The 26,200-nt window shown below is 38.5% G+C and overlaps 1 protein-coding gene and 1 pseudogene across 1 annotated transcript in view; both read right to left on the bottom strand.

Moving 5' to 3' along the window:
- Positions 1–283: 283 nt before the first annotated feature.
- Positions 284–26,200, bottom strand: part of KLB (klotho beta) — a 31,861-nt gene continuing 5,944 nt past the window's right edge. The window contains exons 2-5 of the mRNA XM_045522378.2: positions 13,707–14,217; positions 11,710–11,978; positions 5,656–6,796; positions 284–2,935 (exon numbers count right to left, since the gene is read on the bottom strand). Of these exons, the coding sequence (XP_045378334.1) occupies positions 2,547–2,935; positions 5,656–6,796; positions 11,710–11,978; positions 13,707–14,217 (2,310 nt within the window). The 3' untranslated portion in view covers positions 284–2,546. The remainder of the gene's footprint in view (positions 2,936–5,655; positions 6,797–11,709; positions 11,979–13,706; positions 14,218–26,200) is intronic.
- Positions 14,224–25,472, bottom strand: LOC141574306 (large ribosomal subunit protein eL33 pseudogene; annotated as a pseudogene).

Below are 26,200 nucleotides of genomic sequence, written 5' to 3' on the forward strand. Positions count from 1 at the left end.
TAACTTGGATGTAGTAAATGAAACTTGTTCTTCCCAGGGAAGATTTCCATGTTTTCTGTGTCTGCTATGGATAAGCTTGTGTGTGTGTTGGGTTTTGTTTTGTTTTGTTTTCCAACTTTGTGGTATAGGAGTCCACATTGTGTAGTGGGAAAACATACCCAGAAAGCAAGCCTCCCATTGGCACATAGTTTCAGAGGATGGGGGGAGGTAGTGTTGGCAGAACCCAGTTAAGAAACTAAACCCGTTTACATTCCACAGTTCTTAAAATTGACCAGATTGTTAGTTGAATATGAACAATCAGCATAAACCAGTTTATTTGGAATAAATTACATTGAAAATTAAACATTCAGTCACAATCTACTGACTTCATTATTCAGAGGCTTTTTGAACACCATAGTTGTGATGTATCTATGTCAGACTTGTTAGTGAAAGACAGGATTCTTTAATTGAATACAAGGAATGTAACAGTATACAAAGTAACAAGTTAGATTTTAAGATTTTTTTTCTTCTAAATCTCAAAAAAGCTTGAATTCTAAAGCTCTTGTCCTGTCAAAAGCTATCAACAGTTTCTAATTGACATTTTATGATCTTTAAATGAGTCTAAGAATAGTATAACTGATCATGAGCTGGATTAAATACTTACCTAGGGATTCTTATATGATGATGGCTTAAAAACTATTAAAATAATTCCCAAGTGGCAAAAAGGGAAGACGGTAAACAAAATAATCATTAAAGTATTTAGAGATTAAGAAAGCAAAACCTTAATTCCAAATCTGTTGTGAGTGAAAATGCGTTTTTTTCTCAAAACCCTGAATGTTAATGGTTAAAAAGTTGAGTTGCTCATTTGTTATTCCATAAAATTATCACAATGACTAGCTACTGTACTTGTGTATGGCCTCAGGCCCACTTAGTTCTGAAAGAAAAAAATATCCTTGTAAAGCATAACCTAAAAACTGCTAAGGTTGAAGGAGAGGTGCAAGTGGGGGCAAGGAGAATAGACAAAAACACATCTGCAAAATTGTTTAGTATTTGAATTGGCCAGCCAAATAGCAAATTGATTTCCCGTCACTTTTGCATTTGTTTGCATTGACCAATTGTGTTATTTCTCTCTGAAACTTAATGCTATTATTATCAGTTAGAATCCCAGTTATGTAGGAAAGAAAATTTTTCCTTTGAGTAAATTCCAGGAGGGGTGGACAATGAGTAGTTAAATACTGACTCACCTAAAGAAAGAATGTGTATAAATGGATTTACATTCAAGTTTTCTTCCTCCAACATTCAGAACACTGAACAAACCTTACGTACGGAGTTCAAGCAAGTCAACCTCTGTAAGTTCAGATTTAAGAATCTACTTAATTCTAGCTTCAGAAATTGAATGTAAGAACAGTTTCAACTCATTCAGACCATCAGCTTTCTGAATTGCATCCGAAGAGTCTCAGTTTTAGGTCCACATACAGCTGCATTCTACACCTCGTGAGGCTCCTAAGTGCCTATGGTGCCAGAACAGTAAAGCATTTTAGGGGAGAGAGTAAGTCTTACAGGATAAATGGTCCTTTGGTAACTTGGTAATAAAACTACATCTTTTTAAATGTTTAGCTTTACTAAGCATGCTACACCTTGTCACCTCACAAAATTCAAGTGAGGAATGTCAATTTGTCTGAAGAGGAGGTGGCTATACTGTGAGGTTGAGTGACTACCTTGTGTTCACAGGCAGTTGGGTCTAGCTTTCTTTCATCTTATTTCTCTGATCTTTACATGATGAGTTATGGAAATTAAACGGTTTTTTTTTTTTAATGATAAAAGGAGAGACAACAAAATTAGGTGTTTATTAATGGTTAATTATTTTAATTTCTATTAGAAACTTAGAGATCGATGTGCTTAAGAGTCTACTGTAACTGGCTATAGACAAGCACTACTTACCCTATTTTCTCTTTCCATTTGAGAACCACCCTGACCTAAGGGGGAAAGCACCTTGTTAGAAGTGACAATTTATTACTGGCTATCCAGTATTAAGAGTTCTAAATCTCTGTAGTCTTTTTTTTTTTTTTTTTAAATGTTACGTGGCGGGGTGATAATTAGGTTTGTTCGTTTATTTTAATGCAGGTGCTGGGGATTGAAACCAGGACCTTGTGCATGCTTAGCATGCACTCTACCACTAAGCTATACCCTCCCCATGAATGGAGTCTTAACAAAGTTGTACTTTTTCAAAACAATTTCTTTTATCATAAGTAGCTATTAGTGTTTTCAGAAGAAAACTAGGGAAGAATAATAGGAAACAGCTCATCAAACTCCATGAAGCAAATTTGATAGCTTACTGTCTAGGCGAAGCCTTTATCTTCAGATCCAAGAACTGAATTCACTGATGTCAACACCTAAGGGAAAATCAGAACCACACAGCAAAGACATCGATTGTCATTACCTTGGCTATCACTAATACCTTAAATTGTCTTTTTTCTACAATAAAGGTGGATCTTCTGTAAGTTAACCAGTATATGGAACTGGAGTGAATTTTTAGTTTCCATCATGCAGACAGAAAGAGGATCAGTTTAACTAGAAACTCTATTGTGGCCTTTCTTTAATGGTATGTGTTGTAAGTTCTTTGCTTTCCAAAATTTTCTTCTCCTTCGCTTGTGAAAAATGGTAACTGATAGAAGTAGAACTAGGGTGGAGAAGAAACAACATCCAAAAAATATCAGTGGTTTCTTCTGCATGAGAAACAAGCAGACGATACACTCCGTGTTTCTTTGAGTCTGACTGCATCTAGGACTACTGTTCCCAGAAAGGAAGCCATTGTTGCTGATCAGTTTGTTGTAAAACTGGATTGAGGATTTAGCTTTGAAATCAGATGTGAAGAATCCAAATCTGGGTCTAGATTTTTCTTCAGTCAGTTTGAATGCATAATAGCCTTTGATTTTGACTTTATCAGTCAGGTATGCTGAAAAATAACAAATGAACATTATAAATCACAAATGGACTATAAAATATATTTGAATAATTTAGTTTTCATTGAAACAAACTCAAAAATTGATTTTCATTAAAGGTTTTTTTTGACATTCTTCTATGGTTGATCTTACTTAAGGTGAAAATATGTATAATAATATAAGTTTACAAAGAAATTTGAAGTAAAACTTTATAAATAACAAACACCTGAGGGAAAAGCAGATTTAAGAATTGGAGCCATGAAGGTCACATGATACTGTTACTTCTGTTCAATGTCAAAAGCAGAAAAATCTTGCCTGTTTGGACTGATTCTAAATCTAAGATGTGCTCTTTTGTTGCTGCCCTATAACCATACGCGGTTTCCCCAGCTTTCCTACTTGACTTTTTCCTACCTACTCTCTGTCCTCAAACTTACAGCACCTCTGTCCTTATTTGAAGTGATGACCGTCCTCCTTACTTTGCTGAAAAACTAAAGCACTTAGAAAGTCAGTCTCCTATAATCATAACTACCCATATACTGACATCTGCACTCACTCTCCCTTCTCTCTCACCGTGGATGACCTGTCCGTGCTCCTGAAAGAGGCTGACCTCCACTTATACACTGTAAGTTTATTCTTTCTTGCCCATTCAAGGACATTGCTCCATTGTTTTCCCCTCTCTTTTCTCATGTATTTTTACCTCACTACTGGATCGTTACCATGTAAAAATGCTGTAACTTCTGGTATCTTAATAACCAAAAACAACGGCCTCCTTTGACTGCACATCACCCTCTAGTTATCTTTTACATCTCTGGCTCCTTTTATTGGTTTATCATCTCTCTGACTTCTGGATATATATATATTTTTAATAGAGGTACTGGGTGTTGAACACAGGACTTTGTGCATGCTAAGCATGTGCTCTACCACTGAGTTATACCCACCCCCCACAACCTCTGAATATTGAAGTATACCAGGGCTCAGCCCTCTTCTCTGTGCTTGCTGTTTTAGGGCTCTCATCCAGCTTTATTGTTTTAAATACATCGATTTGCTCTTGATTCCCAAATTTGTATCTCAGCCCTAGACCTCTCCTCTGAACCTGAAACTTCATCTGTTAGCCTACTTTGCATCTAGCCTACTTGGCATCTCTAATTGGATGTCTAAGAAATATCTCAAACTTAATCAGTGGAACACCAAACAACTCATCTCCAAAAACCTGTTGCTACCAGTCTCCCTCAACCTGGTAAATGGCCACTCATCCTTTCAGTTACTCAAGCCAAACTGTTGGAATCATCTTTCACTCTTCTCTCATACCCACGTCCAATCCTGTTGACTGCCTTCAAAGGTAGTCAGAACCTAGCCACTACTCACCATCTCCACTCTTAATAACCTGATCCAATCCACCATTATCTCTTACCCAGACCAGTGCAACACTCACTGTGTGAATTCTTGCTCCTTTACAACGTATTCACAAAAGAGCAGCCAGAGTAATTCAAGTGTGAGATCATGTCACGCTTCTGTTTAAAACCTTTCGGAACCTTCCTATCTCAGAGTAAGAGCCATAGTTCTTACAGTGGCCTACTAAGCCCTACCTGATTTGCCTCTTCCCTTACTTCCTTGACATCATCTATTACTTTCCCTGTTGCTCATGATTTAACCATTTTGACATCTTTCCTGATCCTCAAATAGGCCAGGCATGCCCCCACTTTAGGGTTTTTGCATGTGCTCTTCTCTCACCTGGAACACCTTTGTTAGGTAACTACCTCATTTTTTGCCCCAATTCTCCAGATCTTTGAAGTTCTCTGACCACTCTTTTTTTTTTTTTTTTTTTAAGTATAGTCAGTTACAATGTGTCAATTTCTGGTGTACAGTCTAACCACTCTAGAATTGTAACCACTTCTATCTTCCACCCTTGGGCATCCTCTTTGCTGCTCTTCTTTCCCCAAAGACCTTTTTACCTCTGACACACTATATCTTACACTTGTTTGTTGACCCTTATCCCAGAAAACCGTAGGCCCCATAAGGATGGTAATTTTTATTTTGTTCAAAGGTGATATAGTGTCCAGAATAGCTTTTGCCCATATTAGCTGCTCAATAAATATTTGCCAAATAAGTGAGTAAATTTCTGGGAGCTTTTTGCAGCTTCAACAAATTGATCATGGAACATTTAAAAATCACATTTTAAAAAAATGTGATAATAGCCAGTGCAGGGAAGAGTATGTGAGATAAGTACTCACAAACACTGGTGTTTATTATTTTTTAATATTTGACCCAATAATACCATGTTGGGCAATCCATCCTAAAGAGATCATTAGAAATGAAGAGAAAGATTTATATAGAATGATACTTATGTTTTAGTAGTTAAAAAACCTAAATGTCAAACATTAGAGGGTGGTTAAGTACACAGAGATATATCCATATGAGATATTAAGCAACCATTAATGTTAACAAGGAACTTCTAATGACATGGTACACATTTATAATGTGATGTTAAGACAAAAGTTGGCTACAAGACTATTACAGTGTAAGCTCAGTTGTATTAAAGATGTCTAGCCAGCAGAAGTCTGGGTGCTTTTGTGGGGGGAGTGAGATTTCAGGTGTTTTTAAAATACTTTTCTATACCTGTCAAATTTTCCATGGTGAAGTGACACTGTCACTAATGAACTTGTTCCCCTCATTCTTTTAATATTAACTAGGTATGTCATACTCCACTGTGTCTGAAATGCCCCTAGAAACTCACCTTTCAAAGCCTCCTGAATGTATTTCTCTAAGTAGTATTTTCGGAGTTCATCATTTTCCAGGGACTGGTCGTCGATGCCACTGGCCGTGATGTAAACATCCACGTCTCCATAGTTCTTCCGGATCCACCTCAGCACCCTGCGCTCTCCCCAGGGCATCACGGCCAGGCGGGTAGGGGAGCTCAGGCAGGTAATGTCCTGCAGGAACTGGATGTCCCTGTCCGCGTCGTAGCTGCTGCCGTTCTGGCGCTTATGCATCACGAACCTGGTGGTGAAGTGGTTCAGAGCGTAAAAGTCGGCAGTGCCCTTGACCAGCTTCCTCTCCTCCTCGGTGAACTGAGGCAGCGTGGAGCGCGAGAGCCCTTGCCTGTTCTTGAAGGCGATGTACTCCCTCATGGCCAACGGGTAGTCCCCGGTCTTGAGGGGTTCTGCGAACCAGGCGATTTCAAACTGGAGGAAGCGCTCGGCCGCCCTCCAGTGCGAGTCGGCGTAGGGATTGGCGGGTTCGGCCCAGTCCGAGTGCAGAGACAGCGAAACGGCCCCGCGCTGCGCAGGCCTGTACTGCCGGTCATAGAGGTGCCAGACCCGGGCGTGGGCGATCAGAAGGTTGTGGGCTGCCCAGTAGGTGTCGTTACTTGTGCGGTTGTAGATGTCACTCAGCCGGTTAGGCTCGTTGATGGTGATCCAGAGCTTCACCAGGTCCCCCAGCTCCTGGAAGCACAGGTCTGCGTAGTCCTGGAAGGCCTGGGCGGTGGACCGGTTCAGCCACCCGCCGCCGTGCAGCAGAGGCGCGGGGAGGCCTAGGTGGGCGTGGGTCGGATAGTACAACGTGACCATGGAGGAGACGTTGAGCTTCAGCCCCTCACTGACAATACACCTGTAGTACCTCAAAGCCTGTCGGTTCACTGTGGACAGTTTGCCAGTGGGAAGGATTGAAGGCCAGTCCAGAGCAAACCTGTAGTGGGTGACTTTCATTCTTGCCAACATCTCAAGCTGTCTTTTGATGCTGACCAAATCCGTGCATTGAGCTGGCCGTGTTTTCAGCCTCACTCCTTCCACTCGGTGCAACAGTCTGTTGCCCGTCACATTCCACACATACAGGTGAGGATCGTTGAACTGTGGGGAGGAAGCCACCAACTCCGGCTGTGAAAAACAATCACATTCAGGTAAAGCACACCCCGGCAGGCAGACTCTTAGCATACATTCTCTGAGAGGAAGAAGAGCCTCATTGCATTTTGCCTCTCACTGACAATAGAGAAAATAAATGAGGCACATGTTCTTCACAACAACCTTTTCTCCTGCTGATGTCAGAGAAAAGGCCTGATGGATTATCCTCCCTTCCAGCCCTTGAAATATCCCAGGGAGACCAGAAAATGCAGAGAAGGAACGACACCCAGGGCTTGGAAGACAAGTTGTCAGAAAACACCAAGAAGCTGTCTTCCAGTTTGTTCATTCCAAAAACCCAGGTAATATATTGGAGGTCTCATGTGATTCAGTTCAACTGCATCTGGAAATTGACTCTCAGTTAAAGGGAATCACAAAAGATGGACCTTTCAAACCATACTATAAACTGAAGGCAAAGTTTAACATTCCAGTTGTAGAAAATTTCACTGTGATCAGCCTTGGGGTTAGAGGAGGCTGGTTGACCCCAACCACAGTTCCTAAAAGAGGCCAGTAGGATGGGGTAGGGAATGACCCCTTGCACTTGCTGAATGCATTTTCTAACACCCCCTATTTGAAAAGTCTACATGATAATCTTATGTGCATCAAACTGTTCTCCCCCACCCATGTGCATCAATCTGTTCTCCCCCACCCATGTGCCTGTGAGAACATAGCATTTATTCATCCAAAGCGAGAATAATGAACACCCTCCTTATACAAAGTTTTTGGAATATGAGAGGAGAGGACTGTAAACTACCCACCAGAAATTCCCCATTTGACTCTTGGATCTGACGAAGTCCCATTCCCTGTCCCTCCGCCAAGGAGAGAGCCCTATAACTCTTGTTATAGTTCTGCCCCTTTGAAACTCAGGCTTAGCAACTCTGTATATTGACGGAGCAATCTCACCCACCTCACAGGTGTGCTGTGAGGAGTCAGTGACTCTGGGCAACTGCTCTGTCAACTGCAAAGCACTCTACAAACATAAGGTACTTATGACTTGGGTTTGATTTCCCTGCAATAATTGCCTGCTAGGCCCTTGAGTCTAAATTAAAACAGAAAAGGGCTTAAGAAAAACATTTCCAAATTCAGGATTAATAAGAGAAAGTAAAAGTTCTGTATTTGTTTTAAAGTGCTTTTTCTTCCTATGACTGAATTTAAATGCACCTGGAATAAATGGTACTTAACCTTTGGTAAATATTTTCCCTCTAATTGTTTTCTCGTGTGTCATCTTTCATAGTCTAATTACAAAATCATATCATTGCCCACTTGCCATCTGCCAACCAGTTATCTAGAACATTAAACTGAGAGAACATTGATCATGTGAGCATGAAGTTAAATCTGTATATAATTATTTGAGTAAAATCCTAGCCTAGATGGCCAGTTGCAGTGTTTTGAAACCTCAGAGCATCATGGTATGGAAAGGGTACTTACAAAGGGCAATTCTGCCATAAAGTAAGGCACAATCAAAGGAAAACCTGCCTTACTTTTAAAACCTCTGGAACACATCAGTCTTAGCAAGTGGGTGTGATTAATCTGCTACAAGAAATAATTAAAATGATGCACCCTGATCTCAACCCTAGCTCCCAGAGCTTGGTTCTATAGTACTGTTTTCCTCTAAAAGGGTCCTAGTCTCCTTGGAGAAGTGGCTTTTTCCAGGTCTGGAGCAGGAAAAGAATGAGGTAATGCTGCTGTGTCTTGTGCCAGAAAAATAAGGAAGTGTTTAAAAACTGAAAGGTAAATGTCAAAAAGACACAGGAACGGCTTGAAAGAATCCCATTGGCCAAATCTGAGATAATTTGAGCATCAAAAGTGCAATGAAACAATGACAATTAAAACACATGGAATTTAAAATAATTCACCTAATACAGATAGAAGGAATGATATAATTAGAAATTCACCATTTTGCAATCTACACAGTAATAATTCAGGCAAGGTTTATGAATCAATGTTAAGACTATTGGTTGAATGTTGCTGGGGAACAAGATATTTATATGGTCTCAAAGTACTATTATCAGATTAATTCTTAATTACAAATGGAAAAGGTACCTTTCAGTTAAGAGATCTGAAAAACACCACCTTAACCAAGAAATCTGGTGACTACAGCTTCAACTAATGTCTTCAGTAGTGAAACAAACTGACTTCATGTGCCTCCTAATGTGATGTATTGGGAAATACACATCATATATGTAACATTATTTCCAGAAATGATTAACTGAATCTAATAAAGAAACAGAAATCCATAAGATACTCTACAAGCAACTGGCCTGAACTTTTCAAAAATGTCAATACCATGACGTTGGGGGATTGCTCTGAATTAAAGGAGGATAAAGATTTACAAAAAATCAATGTGTGTTCCTTGTTTGTGATTAAAAGAACATTTACTAAGTCTATAAAGGACATTTTGGGAACATTTAGGAAAACTTGAATATGAATTGTATGTTAAATGATATTAAATCAATATTAAATTTCCTGAGTCTAATAATACATAATGAAATAGGAGAATGTCCTTGTTCTTAGGAGATATATGCTGTAGTATTTTGGGGTGAAGAGTAATGATGTCTGTAGCCTTTTAATGGTGCATAAATGGAGATACAGAGAGAAAGCAAACATGGCAACATGTTAACATTCGGCCAATCTTGATGAAGGGATTATAGGTGTTTATTGACTAGTTTGAAATTTTTTGAAACAAAGTGTTGGAGAAAAAGGTTGAGGGAAATAAGATGTGTGTGTGGGTAAGCATAGTAAAAAGTGTTATTTTCATTTTGTCAGTCTTCCTATAGAGGGCATCTAGTCTTTTGACTACCCAGCATCTGCTCGTACATCCTCTGGCTGATTTTTCAAACACACTCTAATTTTTTTTCACAAACCATTCATCCTCACTCTTGGTCCAAGTTCAAGGGATGCTGACTCCTTGCTGAGCTCCAGGTATGAGCATGAAACCCAGACCTGGCTGATCACAGAATTATTTTCCCTGACACAAGTGATCAGCTCTTGCTCTTAGGAGAAGGAATAGGGTCCTCAGAGGGTGCAGACATTTACAGTGTCAGTTACAGGGAAACAGATGGGTCTTCAGATGAAGTAGAAACTTGCTGGCTGGGTCATGTACAGGCAAGAACTCTTGTCTGTCCTGGGATCTCTCTTTGCTGGTTCTGGAATTTTGGAAAATATAAACCTACTTGAAATGGTAGGGAAAAGATGGCCTGCCTGGGCCATGTAGAGAAGGAGATAGACCCTGGGTAAGTAGGTGGCTCTCTAGGGGGCACAAACTGAAGGCAAGTCACTATGTTTATAATACTCTCTCTATTTTTTCCCCTTTTATCATCTCTGAGCTTTTACTAAAGTTATGTTTAAATATCAGCAGGGGTTGAGATTCATAACCTGTGAACTTTGCTTACTCATGGTTTGGGTTCTTTTGTCTGGTCCCATGCCTTGCACATCTTGCTTTTCCATATGCCTCTAGAATACAATCAATGGTGTGGTATTGTGCGGTATTACAGCGTAATGGTCAGAAGACAGGCAGATACGAGTGACCTGGACAAGGTATGTAACCTTCCTAAACTTCAGTTTCTTTGTCTATAAAATGAAGGTTTGAAGATTAATTAGACGGAATGCATATATACAGAGCAGTTAAGTGCCTGGCACATAGTAGGAGTTTCAAAAATAGTTATTATTTTGGAAAGAGCACTGCGCATCTGGGGGTTTGAGGGTTGTCTGCAATAGTTCTACCACTATTTGTGTTGCCTTGGGCAAGTCACTTAGGTCTCAGTGATTAATTAATGGGTCTTGCTTTCTTCCTCTATAAAATGAAGGATTTGGAATAAGAGGTCTCTAAGGGCTCCCTTGGCTCTAAAAGTTGACCTTATTCATTCACTGTGCACTGAGCACCTGCCACGTGCCTGATACTGCTCTAGTAAGGCAGATAGCAGGCAGCAAAGCCTCAAACATCTCTTGCAGAGAAAGTCTACATTCTAGTAGGGGAAGATAGGTGATCACTAAGAAAAAATATAAAGTGGTTACCAGGGGCTGGGGGGTAGGGGAAATGGGGAGAAACTAGCTAAAGGACGGTCTACTGTGCAGCATAGTAACTATAGCTAATAGTATTGTATCATACACTTGAAAGTTACTAAGAGAGTAGATCTTAAATATTCTCACCACAAAAAAGAAATGGGAATCACATGTGATGGTATGGAAGTGATAGTTCATGCCATAGTGGTAATGATTTCACAATAATATAAACATCAAATCGACACACTGTACACCTCAAATTTACACAACATTGTATGTCAATTATACCTCAATAAAGCTGGAGGAAAAAAAGAAAAATGTGTGAAGTACATAGTGTATTAGAGAGTGAGGAATGCTGTGCAGTAAAAGCAAGCAGGAAAGGGGAATGAGAGGTGTTGGTGTAGGGTTATGCCTTTTGGAGTGGAGGGAAGCCTTACTGAGGAGGTGACACTTGAGGAAACAACTGAAAGTGAAGAATGACACAAGTTGGAAGGCCCAACTGGGGTACGGAGACCCAAATTTAGCAAATGACAGGAATCACTTAAATAAAAGGCCATTAACAATTTGCTTTTGGCAAAACAAAAATCTATAAAGTTTTTTCCCTGTAATTTTGACGCTGCTAACAAATGCCTCTCATGAAAATGACTGTACATTCCTGCTAGACTGGATGCTTCTCAGGGGCAGTGTGAGTCAGCACATGAAAGGCTCTCAGTAGGCATCAAATCTTTTCTTCTTCCTCCCTCTTTCTCCAACATCCCCCATAACCTCCAAATAATCATGGTCTTTGATATTGTCCAACAGCTATGCTTTAGATTTCATTGAGTAGAATGAAATAAAATATTGTGTACTCTTTGCTCTGCTTTGTGGTTAATTTGTAAGTAGCCACTTACCTTAAGGACAGATTCGGTGACGCCCCAGGAGAAGTCGCAGGGGAACTGGCCCTGTACATCTGGTGTGGACTCTTTTAAAGTGAACCCGTTGTCTTGTATGATCTGTCTGTAGTAATGTGCTGACGACTTGGGCTTCCTTTCTTTTTGTTGACTATTAAAATCCACATAAAATAATCCTCGGCGAGTGGTGTAGGCATCCTGCCATTCAAAGCCATCCAGGAGGGACCAGGCAGTGTAACCAAACACTCGTATTTCATCAAACTTTATTGCTGTACAGAAGGAAAAAAGCAGAGGTGTTCAGAGGCCTAACCACCGGTTTGTGTTCAGGACTTGCCTAATGATGTGCCAGGGGAAGCATATTGTGAAAATACCCTTTTCCCTAATTTGTAGGCCTATTATATGAGATAGAAAAATTCATGTTTCTATTTGAAAAGTGTCAGTTATTTTTATCTAGAATGGTCCTCCCAAATCAATGACACAGGTAAAGGATCAAATTTTAAATATTCCTGAGACATAGTGTGCAAGTCTGTGTCCGGGGGCATAGTAATTTCCAGAACCCTTTGGGACCAATGCCACTGCCAGCTCGTGACCAAGAGTTTCTCAAGCTTGGATTGGTTCCCATTTTGGGACAAACTATCTTCTATGAAACAATCCTCCAAGGACTGAAACATCAGCTTTGAGAATTAACATATGTGGATGTAGATTTAAGGAGGAGACAGAAGCACCAAGAACAAGAACTGACTGGGTGGAGGGGGAGGAGGTGAGAGGGCTTGCTCCACTATGCTCCAGGGAGGGTGCACTTGGGCAAGTTTCGTGACCTCAGTTTCCTCACTTGCAAATAGAAAAGACTGGAAAAGATGATCTCTCAGGAACTTCCTAGCTTTAGAACTCTGATTCAATAACATCCGGGAATTAGGTAAAAATGAAATAGGCAATAAAAACAACACATACCCAGATCAATCATGAACCATTTTTTCTTTGCTTAAAAGCTTTCATTTTTCTCATAGAAATTCCTCATTTCTGCATTTAGGGGGTTTTATCACTGACATCCTTTTCCTAAAAGATGGAAAATCCATGCCAAGAGATTTCAGTGAGATAAGTATGTTTCAGCAGGCCCTGGTTCTAGTCCATTTGGTGCTGTAGGAGAGATGGAATGATGACACCCCTCTGCCCAAGTGCATGGCATTTGGCCCAGGCCCTGTAGGCAGAGGTCTCTGTTCTGGAGGCCCCCTTGTGCACGTGCCCCCTGGCTGGGCATGGCCTTGTTCCAGGTGCTCCTTTTGTGGATTGGGGCAACAGGATCTTGCTCTCCTTGGGGCACCTCCCTGAACACTCTCTCCTGCAGAACCTAGGATTTTTCTCCAAGCTTGTGACTTTCAAAGAGAGCTACAGTGTTGTAGAAAGATCTACCGAGAATTCCTTTATGTTTGAGTGAAATGGAACCCAGCTCTGTAGGGGACAGTATCATCCTAATTTGAGCTTGTCCTCTGCTCCATTATTTCAGTCAGCCATCTGCAGATGTCACTACCTGAGTAATGGAAAAGGAATGCAGGGATAAGCAGGAGTTAGAGAAATATCCAAGAGCAACAAAAATTGCCCAGCTTTGCCATTCATGGCCATTCTTTGTCTTTAGACGTTTTTGTCATTTCAGTCATGTAGTAGAGTGAAAGGAGCACAATTTCAAGAAAAGCTCTCAGCATCTTAGACTAAAGTACTGTCGTTAAGAGAGCTTTATATGTGTCTGTCTCAGCAGTTATGTCCTTTTTAAAGGAATGAAACAGCATCTTATTGCCAATTAAGGATGTATCTACAGTCTAAAATTATTTTGTTTTCAAACTTCTATCTAAAAAGGACAGAGAAACATTAAAAAATTTCTGTCCACATTGGACCATACAAAAGTCCAACAACAACAATAATTGTATATTCAATCGACTTCAAGTATCCTATAGCCTAAGGATTCCAAACAATTTTTAAAACTGAGCTAATGTGCAACTAACCTTGAAGAATCTGGTTGAGGAAGTTCTTCATCATATAGATGGCTGTGGTATCTTCTGTTTTCACATGATTGTCTGTAAACCAGCCATTCTCAGTAATCAGGATTCGGGGATTGCCATATTCCAGTTTAATCCAGTTCAGCACTTCTCTTAAATTGAGTGACACATTTTGTCCTATTTTAGCCATGGTGTTCTGGGGCTTGAAATTGTTGGGTCCAAAGGAAAAGGCAAAGAAGTCAGCTGTGCCTCTCACCTCATTCTGCTCTGCTTCGGAGAAAAGGGGTAGAATGGAGAGCAACTTCTTTTTCATCACCTCTGGGTAGTCGCCATCCCCGTGGATAGGGTTGGCAAACCACCCGAGCACAGAAACCATGGATTGCTGGCACTTGATTATATCCATTGTGTTTTCTGATCTGTTTGGCTCAATCCAATGGGAACCCAATGTGATCGATAACCAACCTTTCTGATGTGGGCGGAAATTTCTGTTGTAGTTATGCCAAACTTTTGAATGAGCCTAATAAAAAGAAAACATTATTAATCGTTATTGTCCTTATACACAGGGTTGTGAGTTGGCTGGTAGAAGGTTTTTTCATGGACAAATTAATGAAGCAAAGGATGATGTAGGGGAAAGCTGCCAGGGAACCCTGATGACCTCAAAGTCTGCATGCTGTTCACTTCTCCTGTGGTTCCAACCTAAAGGATCTCCTGTAGGATCGCCAAGGGGCAGGCAGAGAGCCCTTGTGCAAGCTCCACCTTAACTTCTCCTCTCCCTGGCTCACTTCTGGGCCCTCATGGGGCTGGGTGCAGGTGAGATACCATGTGGAATCTAGGGTTTCTTCCTCTCCATAAAGAGACTCAGAGCAGCAATCTTCCACTGTTCTACAGAGTTTTCTTTTGGCCCTCACTGAGAAGTCCAGGATAATACAATCTCTAAATTCTGTAAATGGATAATAATAGAGCTCATCTCTTAGGCCTGTGGTAAAAATTGAATGAGTTAATGCACTTTAGAACAGTGCCTGGCACAGAGTAACCTCTGTATAAGCCTTCGCTATTATTACTGTTATTATAAAAGGGTGACAAGCATGGCACAAAATAGAAAGCCAGTGGAAATAGTGTGGGGTTTGGGGTCAGCACACTTGGGCTTGACGTTCAGTTACTAACCATAGTGACCTTAGACAAGTCACTTAACCTTTCTGAAACCTCTTCATATCTTGAGCTATAAAATGAAGTTGAAAATAACAATACCCTATGTAAAGTTGTTGTTAGATGTAGAGCTAATGTGTGTATAGATACGTAGCATTGAATAGAGCACCTAAGAGCTACTGCTTAAACATGGATGTTATTATTATTGGTCCTCCTGGGGTTTACATTTCTGGTTGAGCTCTCTTCACACTGAGCCTCATGATCGGTTTCCAGTCTATTTAACAGGTACTTGCTGAGCCCTTACTCAGTGCCCGTCTTGCCCTGCCCTGAGAGGCTGAAATAAATGGTGCAGGGACTTGCTCTCAGGAGCCAATAATCTTAATGGGAAAATAAGACTGAAACATATGAAAGAGAAATATATAAAACTGCATAAAATAAGGCAGTAAGTTGCCATTTGTAGCAACATGAATGGACCTAGGGATTATCGCAGTAAGTGAAGTGAGTCAGAAAGAGAAAGACAAATATAGGTCCTTGTTGTTTATGTATTTTATGTATAGTAGCGTATATCTGTTAACCCCAAATTCCGAATTTATCCCTCCCCCTACTCCTTTCCTCTTTGGGTAATCATAAGTTTGTTTTCTATGTCTGGGAGCCTATTTCTGTTTTGGAAGTAAGTTCCTTTGTATCATTTTTTAAGATTCCATGTATGAATGATATCATATGATATTTGTCTTTGTCTTTTTGACTCACTTCACTTAATATGATAATCTCTAGGTCCATCCATATTGCTGCAAATGGCATTATTTCATTCTTTTTTATGGCCAAGTAGTATTGCATTGTATTTAAAGAATAGCTAATTTAAATAATCCCGTGAAAGATTTTCTAAAGAAGTAGGTGCCTCGAGATATTATTTCTATCTACCTAGTCTTACTCAGTTTTCACCTGGAACCACTTAGCACACAAATGTTCCCCAAGGATCCTTAAGAGCGCTCTTCTCAGAGAAGTGTTCAGACCGTAGCCTCCTCTCCTGCCTCCAACCTGAGGTTCTAGCTTCTGGAAGGAATCTCAGGGGAGCCCAGGGCAGACTCGACATTAAATGGTCTCAGCTGCTCTTTCTGGGCTTCTCTGGGGCAGGAATCACAGCAGAAAGTCTTGACTGCTTTTTTCCTGATTCGAAACAAAAGCAACCATGCATTACTAGAATTCAAAGGGAGGTATTCTTTGCTTTATCCTAATCATTTACTTAATCCCTTGGTAGCCTCAGAGCTTTCACCCGTGAAAGCTGCAGTGATTAGTACACCTCTTCAAGGTAGGTGTGCACCTCTGATGTGTAAACCATAAAGCGCTGAACACACGTAAGATTCTGAGCCATAGACAGCTGCCTCGCAGATACGATGCCATCAGACACTAAAGGGAGAGTGAGATAAAATCAGTGTAAGTGTATTAAACCAGTCTTAGTAGCAATTACCTGGTTCTTATAGGAAAAAAAAGGAGGGGGGAATTTCTTTAAAATAGGTGTTCTATTGCATATTTCAGTGATTATACGAAAGATGACTTAAATGATAAAATCTTGGTTACATCAGCACTTTGATGAGGAAAAGGACAGCTTAGAAGACAACAGACATGTACCTTTGCAATAGCTTTCCAAGCAAGTTTTCTGGAGATAGATCTCTCTCCAGATACACATATGCATGTGTTGTCATGAACCAAGGTGACCTTCGTGTTCCGCCATGTCTCTTTCACCTTTGCTGCTATTTGCATAGGCTATCAAGGTATGTAGGGTTATCTTTGCTCTGGGGTGGAGACAGCCTCTCCATTCTCAGGTAGAGAATGTAAGGGAAGTTCTTTGTGCAGCACTTATGGTTATAACTTGATCCTGTTTGCCACGTAACAGTGTAAAAAGTGTTGCTCCGAAATAGTGAATTTGTCATAACTCTTGATGAAACAGGGACATCTCTGTGTGTCCTTTGGTCCTATATTCATAAAGGAGATCTGCTGGGAAAATTGAAACGGAGTTGTGGGGGAGTGCAACCTGGGCCCTGCAACCTTGCACAACAGTCATTCTGTGATTTTCCAAGGTTACCCTCTATCTTGTACAAGGCCATCTACCTTTGGAATGATTGATTTAAGGGAGCTTCAACCTTTGTTCTTTAGATTCAGTAGCTTAAAGGGGAAGTCAGCCTTTTCTTTTTGAGGCAGATAGCAGGGCCTGATGTCACTGAGAGACAGCCAGGGGCCTAAAATCTCATTCTGTTCCCTCCTCTAATCTAACATAGCAGCTCTTTGATGCTTCTGGAAGTCCGACTCAGATAAGTTCTATGGATGATAGGAAGCAAATAAGATAGCTGGACAACTTTAGAAACAAAGATGTAGAAGGGGTTAGAGGTCAGGAAGACATGGAAGGGACACTGGTGGAAGGGAGGATTTTGGAAGGCATGGTTGAAGACACCTAGCACATCACGCGTGTCTGTATTGAAGGAACCCCTGATCATTTGTCAAAAATTGAATTTCCAAAACTATGCATGATTTTAGTCACATTTTGGCTGAAATATTGTCATGTGAACTATAAACCTGTTTACTGTTAAAGCTACTTAATAAAGTAAAAATTTACTTTAAAACTCCACAATCTTAAAAAACTGTATTTCTGTGTTCCCTTCCAGCTTTTCCAAATATATTTCCCAGCTAAAATCAGCTTAACATTTTCCAGGTTATTTTTTGTCTTTATGACAATCTTAAGAGTATAACAATTCACCAATTTGATGAAATATGATGTTCTTAGTCATCTCCCTCTTTTCATAAAAATTAGCTTGGCTTCTTTTCCTTCCTTCCTTCCTTCCTTTCTTCCTTCCTTCTGTCCTGTCATAAATAATGTTGTAATAACAAAAACAAACAAACAAACAAACAAACAAAAACAAAGCGTAAATACAGGACAGAAATAGACTTACAGACAGAGAATACAGACTTGTGGTTGCCAGCAGGGTGGAGGGTGGGAAGGGATAGACTGGGATTTCAAAATTGTAGAATAGATAAACAAGGTTACACTGTATAGCACAGGGAAATATACACAAAATGTTATGATAACTCAGAGAGAAAAAAATGTGACAGTGAGTGTGTATATATCCATGAATGACTGAAAAATTGTGCTGAACACTGGAATTTGACACAACATTGTAAAATGATTATAAATCAGTAAAAAATGTTAAAAAAACAAAAACAAACAAACAAAAAAATAATGTTGTAATAACTAACTTTGGGCATATAGCTTTTTTTTTTCTTTCCACGTTTTTATTTATTTACTTTTCAATAGGTCTGAATCCCTGAGGTGTACAGCATCACATGGATTCTGTGTCCAATGGCTTCAACAAGAAGGTTGCTTCGGAATTTGGCACGAACCATGCCACTGTTTCCATGAGCACGAATTAGTCACCTTTCCCCAGATTACTCTGGTTTTGTTCAGTTTTCCACCAGGAGTTACTGTGTTATTCTTTGCTTTGTACACATAAGTACATCTCTTGCCTGGATTGAATTCAGTTTCATCTCGAGTATAAACACCTTCAACTTTAAGAAGAGCTGTGTGCTCCCTCTGTTTCCGGAGACCCCTCTTATAGCCAGCACAAATGGCCTTGGACCACAGCCTTCCAGACACATTCACTGTTCTGGAAGTCCTCTTCCCAGCAGGACTCTGCCCTCTCCAAGATGGCTGAAAGAGTGGGCATATAGCTTTTGATATGTTTGAATTCTTTCCTTCTTTTAATCCCAGGAAAGGGTTACATATTTTTGGAATTGTTTTACATATTTCCAAATATGTAAGTGTAAGTGTTTTTTGACATCTGCTTTGAATCATTGATTGCTCTTTTGGGGAATAATTTAGCCATCAAGAATGATATGAAGGTGCTAGTCTCCTGCAGGGTATCACAGGGGACAGGGCCCAGGGCTTGAAAGCAGGACACCCAGGCTCTAGCACTGGCCCTGCCACTAATTAGCTTTAGATCTTGGGTAAGTCGTTTCCCTCTCAGCAACCTCGGTTCCCTCCTCCATCATACTGAGCTAAAAATAAACACTAGAGAATTGCTGTGAAGATGGAATGAGGTAATACATGTAAAGACCCTATGAAAACCACACAAACCTAAATTTGAAGTATTTTGAAAGAGCAAGCTGGAAAGTATTTAACTTGCTGTGGAAAACGATTGCGGGAAGTCTGTGTGGGCAGGAAGAGAGGATCTCCAGATAGTTCTCCCTCACCTCCCAGGGCGCATGGCTCACATTTTCATCCTCATTTATCTTTGTGCAGCTGATTTAAGTTTGTTCATTGTCCATTCGGGCTAGGATTAAATTTCAGTTTGATTTATTTTTTCGTTTACTCAGCACTTCTTTATATTATGAAGTCTTCTACTAATTATAACTGCTACTCTTCCAGATTATTTAATATTCACTCATTCATTCATTCATTCCACATTCCACAAATATGTATTGGGTGCTTAGGATATATGAACTTTGTTCATTGTTAAAAAAAAATCATGTGACACTTATTTCCTTAATTTTTTTTTTGACAGTCTTAAAAATGCTCTTGGAATCAATATCTGACCCTCATTATTCTTAGGAGAGAATTTAAATATTAACAAAAGTTACTACCTATCATAAAGAAAAAATTTACCCATTCTATTTTTAATGGTTCAAATTCATGTTTTCTTTTTTTTTTTTATTAAAATTTTTTTAAAATTTGAAGTATATAGTCAGTTTACAATGTGTCAATTTCTGGTCTACAGCATAATGTTTCAGTCATATATATACATACATATATTCATTTCATATTCTTTTTCATTACAGGTTACTACAAAATATTGAATATAGTTTCCTGTGCTATACAGTAGAAACTTGCTGTTTATCTATTTTATATATACTAGTTGGTATCTGTAAATCCTAAAATCCCAATTTATCCCTTCCCACCGTCTGTGAGTCTGTGAGTCTGTTTCTGCTTAAATTCATGTTTTCTATAGTTGGAATAACTCAGTAATGGTCATATTAAAATTCATTTTCCTCCTATTTTCTTTTAAATCATTATATTTTCAACTTATTCTAGCAAATCGATTGTTCTCGATTTGTGTAGTTTCAGGATTTCCCCATGGGAATCAGGTAAAAACTAAGCTCTAACATACTTGTTCCTTCAAAAAAAGGTCCTATTACTGTTACAGAACTCTAATTTCAATTATAATATTACTAAATTAAACTAATGCCCAAGCCAGAATCTAAACCTGGCAACACAAAGGAAAGAAGTCCAGAATAAAGTTTACAATTTATTAAAATGAAGCATCTGTGGGTTTCCCTAGATATTAGAAGGGAGCTTGGAAGAAATCAGTATCAGTAAATTGGTACCTTACTGAAGTTCAGTTTCCTTGCCCAAGGAGCACATTTGCATGCCAACTCTGCAGAAAGTGGAATGACATTTTAAGCTTTCTTGTTATTGTTAAATTAACAATAGTGATCCTGTTAGTAATTTTTTTTTCAGGCAAAAGGACCACATCTCAAAGTATAATTGAAGCTAAAATGGCCTTGGTTAGAGACTTGAAGGCTTTCCTCAGGATTTAAGAACGAAAAGTTAAAGATAGTCAATATAGAAACCACTCTGAAAATTACAAATAATATAATAATTACAAAAACAAAAATAAGACCTACCATTTTGGGGCCTGCAACAAAGGCAGATTTACCATAAACCTAAGGAAGCTGAAACTTCAGGCCCCCCCTCCTTGCCTGGGTCCCCATGAAAGATGCTAGGTGGGTTGGGAGCCAGGCAGTGACTGGAAACATTTCTAGGTAAGTATTTCTGATAAATTCCCAAAGGGACCTCAGAAAATAAGGAGTCTGAATCTCCAAGACTACAGTAATTTGTGGTAATATTTTTCTCCCTTCTAAATAGATGTTTACTTCTGTACCAACTTTCATGTCCATGATTTTGTATTTTTTTCTTTATGTAAGTCTCAGGCCCATGCAACATGATCCACTCCCAGCCTACAAGCTTCTGCAGTGCAGAGACTCTGTTTTGTTCACAGTTGCACATTCGGATGCCCAGGGAAGAGCCTTGATAGAACACTGCTGACTGAATGCCCACTATGGAGCAGCTGGTTTGTTGGTCGCCTGACATATACGTTGTTGATAGTATGGCCTCTGCAAAGCAGGTTTTGTTTTTCCCAGTTTAGAGAAGAAACTGAAGTTCAGAGAGGCTGGATAGTGGTGCAGTCAGGATTTGAATCCAGGCCCCTCTGATTATTTAACAAAACCATCTTGCTTTCTGTATGTCACATCACTTTTAAATGTTGAAGCTGTTGGGGAAAGGCCATTTGACATGAACCACAACGTATTGTTATAAAATTATAGTTTCTTTCTGCTGTATTTGGTTACTAAAAGAACTAAACAGTCCTAGAATGAGGGTACAATATCCCACTCTTGCATGTTGAGAATAAAATATCTATATGTGTCTGGAATTTAGGATCACTTAGAAAATCCATGGACGATCTGCCAGCAAATTGGGGGTGTTCAGAAAACCATGCTATTGTCCAAGTGCCTAGTACAGCATGTAATGTTTATATGTAATTCCCTGCATCTCTTTCTTAGAACCAGAACTGTTGACATTGGATATTGTCCTCACTGGTGTCAGAGGCTAAATGTATCCCTTAGGGGCCACTTCTACACTTGGCTGTTTTGACTGAGGATGGTGATTTTTATGTCAGACTGAAAGGGCAGGGATGCTGTGGTTGCATAGCATTTAGTACAGCATCACCTTCAAAGAAGTCATAATTAAATGATAATTAAAGATGAGTGACTTCACGATTAAGTCAAATTTATATTAGTTAAATTACAAAGCCATAGAAAATTAATAACATAAGCAGTAATAAGAATGAACATATATCTAGTGCTAAACATGCTGAGCACTGTTCTAAGCACTTTCCATGTACTATCTCATTTAATCCTCATTAAAATCTCGAGAGGTAAGTACAATTATTATACTTTTGGAGGAGAGGAAACCAAGAGTAGAGAGGTAAGGTAGCTTGTTCACAAGCTAAGTCAAGCCCAGGCTGTGTTGTTTCAAGTTCTGTGTTCTTGCCTGTTAAACAGAAGTAGAGGATGGACTTTAGAGAACATTTGGTCCAATTCTTAAAACTCTCTATTAGATGCTGATAAGATGCTGAAGCACAAGGCATAAGCGACTTGCCCAAGGTCTCAGCTAATGCAAAACTAAAATTAGAACTAAATCCTTCAGCCTCTAGATCATTGTGATTTCCAGACATTATACACCTCAAATTTTGTGCTTTTGAAACACACTTTAACATCTTAGGCTCAACGGGTGATTGAATAGCCTGTGAAAGTGCAAGGGGTATGTACCAGGTGTGGCATAAAAACGAGGGCCAATGCACTGAGAAAGCCATGTCACAGAGTTTGGGTGCCAGGAGCACACTAAGAGGCCATCTGAGAGTCATGGTTTTGATTATGCCTCTATCCAGGCTCACCAGCTGGGGCACCACCTCAGTCCCCAGTCAGACAGAGAATTCATCAGCCTTACCTTCTGTTCTGATGAATTTTTTCCCCTCATAGAAATTATACACAACAGCAAAACAAGTTTAGAGAAATCATTTTTACTTAATCATTTTCCTTCAACCCATGGCTATTATTTTATATTTTTATTCACTCTTCATTCATTTTATGTTGGTTAACTGCTTAAATTCAAGTCTACAAATACTTATTTGACACACGGCACCTTGGTAGGCATTTAGGAAAAATATTAACAAGATAGCTCCTGCCTTCAGATGACCTATGACCTCTAATAGGATAGAGAAGTACAGAAATACCTAGAAGAAAAACAGTACACTTTTACATTTCAACTAATCAGAAATGATCACCAACGCTTAATGTAATCATATGATTCAAAGTGTGTAAAAATATGTCTATATGTATGTGCTTATATATACATTGAAAAATATTTGGAATTGAACAAGCTGCTGCTTCTTGGGTATGGGGTTAGGGAATAAGAAAAGAGGAGACCTTTCATTTTTAACTTTACGTCTTTCTGTATTGTTTGAATGTTTTACAGTAAGAATGCATTATTTTTGAAATTTAAAAAAGTCAAGAGAACTGGTTGAAACAGATGGTTTCCATCAGTGAATTTAATTGCTCTATGCTAAGTCTCCTCACTTTCTCCAAAGTTCTGAAAATCTCAAAGGGAAAAACAGAAACTTAAATAGAAATTCAGTTATTCTGGAGTTCATTACATATTAAAGAATATTTTTCCTACTCCGGAATAATATATTGATATTCAAAGGTAAAAGGAGGAGACGTATAATACACATGTGATTAACTTGGAAGGAGAACTGATAACAGTAAACCCAGCCCTTTATTTAAGGCTTAGTCATATAATCTCTAGTCAAGATATGATGCTATAAAGAACCAATCAATGGAATCTCCAAATACTAAAAGATCCTGGTTTTCACCAACTTCAAGGCTCCCCTAAACAATTTTCAAGCAGCACTATTAGGTCACCTGGAAAAATCACTTTAATTACTTCTGTGATTCACTCTTTACTGGCTAGTAAATTGAAAGGTTCTGATCTATTCTCAGCATGCCTCTACTCTTCAGCAACAGAATTGCTGTTAATGTTCAATAATTTTAACTACTTCTTTTTCTTTTAATATGGACTATTTTCTAATGTCATGTTTTCTTAGTAAGATTTTTTTATATGCAATTAAGTGACACACGTATTATAAACTAGTGTACTAACACTGTTTCCATTACTTACAATATTTTCTGCTCTCCAGTTGGGCCTAATTTTCCATGTATGAGAGTGTTCATATCAAATCAAGCTGTTTAAATACAATCACAATGTTATTCTCTGAACATGTATAATTACATTTATTTAAACTTGTTAATCATTCACTGAAGCATAATTTTTCTACTTAATGATTAGAAAAGGTAAATACTACTTTCTTTAAGGTTTTAGAATACCAATTGTCATCTACAAATAGTTTTTTTACAAGACTCTTACGTCTAACAATGGTATTCTGGTTATTGAAACTGTCTTTGGCAATTCTTATCTGGAAGCCATTTTTATTTTTTATTCAAATTTGATTAGAAACATCTATAAAATTGCTAGTGTTAACTTGTTTGATCATTATTTCCTCTATTTTGCTAGAGGTGACTTAGGTCCCAATGAAGATGAGTTGGGACTTTTATGGGACACTAAAATTTTGAGCAAATAAAAATTAAAATCATAGGGACAAATGAAAAACCTCATGGTTAATATATGAGTCAGGGATCAGTTGTTCATAGACTTTGTGGACAAATAAAACATGTAGATAGATTGCTTTGATCTTTAAAGTGGAGTCAAATGTTGATTGAATCAGTATCAACACAAGTGACTGCCTTGGGGTTCTAGGCTGTAAATTGCCCTTTCTCGCTGAGGCTAGGGAGATGATTCACGTGATTAAGCGTAGTCGGCTTGGATTCAGACAGATGAAATTTAAATTTTGGGTCTGACACTACGGAGTGAAAAAGCACACTTATACAGCTGTGTAACTTCAGGCAGATTTCTCTAGGCTTCCATTTCAATTGTAAAATAACTAAGAATACCTACTTGGCAGGGTTGATGTAAGAATTAAATGAGATAACATGTGAAAAGTAGCAAGTAGTTTCTGACACTACAATAGATGTGCAATAAAATCTTCTTATAATAATAATTATTTTAAGAATAGTATGATAGAATGTCAAAAAGTTATCTGTAATAATTGTCTCAATTCTCCACTTTAAGAACTGAGACCAATCACTATCCGTTATTCTCCCCATTTCTGTGTTCTTCTTTTGTTTGTTTGGTGTTGGATGGGAAGTGGTGGAAAATAGCAAGTAAGTTTTTTTTTTAATCTCATTGACAGAAAAGCTTGGGCTGGTTTTTTTTTGTTGTTGTTGTTGTTGTTGTTGTTGTTGTTGTTGTTGTTGTTGTTTTGCTACAAGATTTAGCAAAAGCTGATTTTGGTACGTTATTGTCCTGCAACTCAACTTTAACAAAGGAGTTTTTAAAAATTCCTTCGTTTTTTTTCATGGAAAAAAAAAGATCCACTTCAGATGATCCTTGAAGATTTTGCTCCTCCCCAACCAAAACAAGCTAAAAAAGACCCCTGCTAGTAACTCCATTTCAAAATATTATACTTCGTCTTCAAGATATCGGTTGAGAGTTGGGCTGAAGAGGTTTAAAAATGACATTTATTCCATTTAAATATGCCTGTGAAAAACTGCAGCCTTCCTGTTCAAGAAAGCAGTTGCAGCCGTCTGTTTCCAAAGAAGGCTTAGCTATAAATCATGTGAATGGTGGCTTTTTCACAGCTGTTTTTGCAGTTTTAGCACTAAATTTTGGTTAAGAATTTCAACAGAGATCTTAAGAAGTGTACTAAATAAAGATGATTGTTTTCTTTTAAAAATACAAAATATTCTTTTTACTTTCTTATGTATTTTTAACCTTTTAATTGTGAAAATTGTCACAGCACATAAAAATAGAAAGAATAGTATAATGACAACTCATAGTACATCACTCAGCTTTGAGAGTAGTCAATGTTCTGCACTTTGTTTTGAGATGGGCTTTTAATGTAAAATTTTTAATAGAAGCAGGTATACACAATTGATTTGCATGTTCTGAAAAGATTATATGTTTATGCCAGAATCCGGGTTGGGGTGTGTGTTTGTGTGTGTGTGTGTGTGTGTGTATGTGTGGATCTGAAATCCACTTTTATTCAATTGTAATTTTAAATCCTTTCTGGGACAAGGCAAATTTTCTTTAAATAGAAAATAATCAATTGAATTGTTTATTGAATACCTAAAACGTATACAGCCTTGTGTGACCTTCTCTGAGAGAATGACGCCAATAAATGCTAAGACAAAGGTCCTCAAAGAGGTGGAAAAATAGGGAATAAATCAAGTCTTATCCCAGGCTCAGGAACAAATTGGTGAGGCCTTGACCTAGAGTAGAGTTTCCCAACGTTTCTTGTCCTGAAAGCCTCTTTCACAGTATTAAGCAATCTCTTGAGCCTCTGAGGAATTTAAAAAATCATTTCATCATTTGTGTGTGATATACAAAAAATATTGACCTATATTTTATTTTATATAAATCTATCTCTTTAAAGATTGTACTGAAAAGTTTATTTCAAATAAATTTAAAATATTCAGAAAATAAATTATGAGTATTTAAAACACTCATACACAAAAATATAAATGTTGGCATTTTCCCATTTAATAAATGCTTTTACATTATTAAAATTACATTATGTAATTATAAGAAAAAGTATTTTATGACGCATTTTTAAATGACACTGTGTTTGTTT

Source organism: Camelus bactrianus, chromosome 2 (assembly GCF_048773025.1).
Source record: "Camelus bactrianus isolate YW-2024 breed Bactrian camel chromosome 2, ASM4877302v1, whole genome shotgun sequence".
Lineage (NCBI taxonomy): Eukaryota > Metazoa > Chordata > Mammalia > Artiodactyla > Camelidae > Camelus > Camelus bactrianus.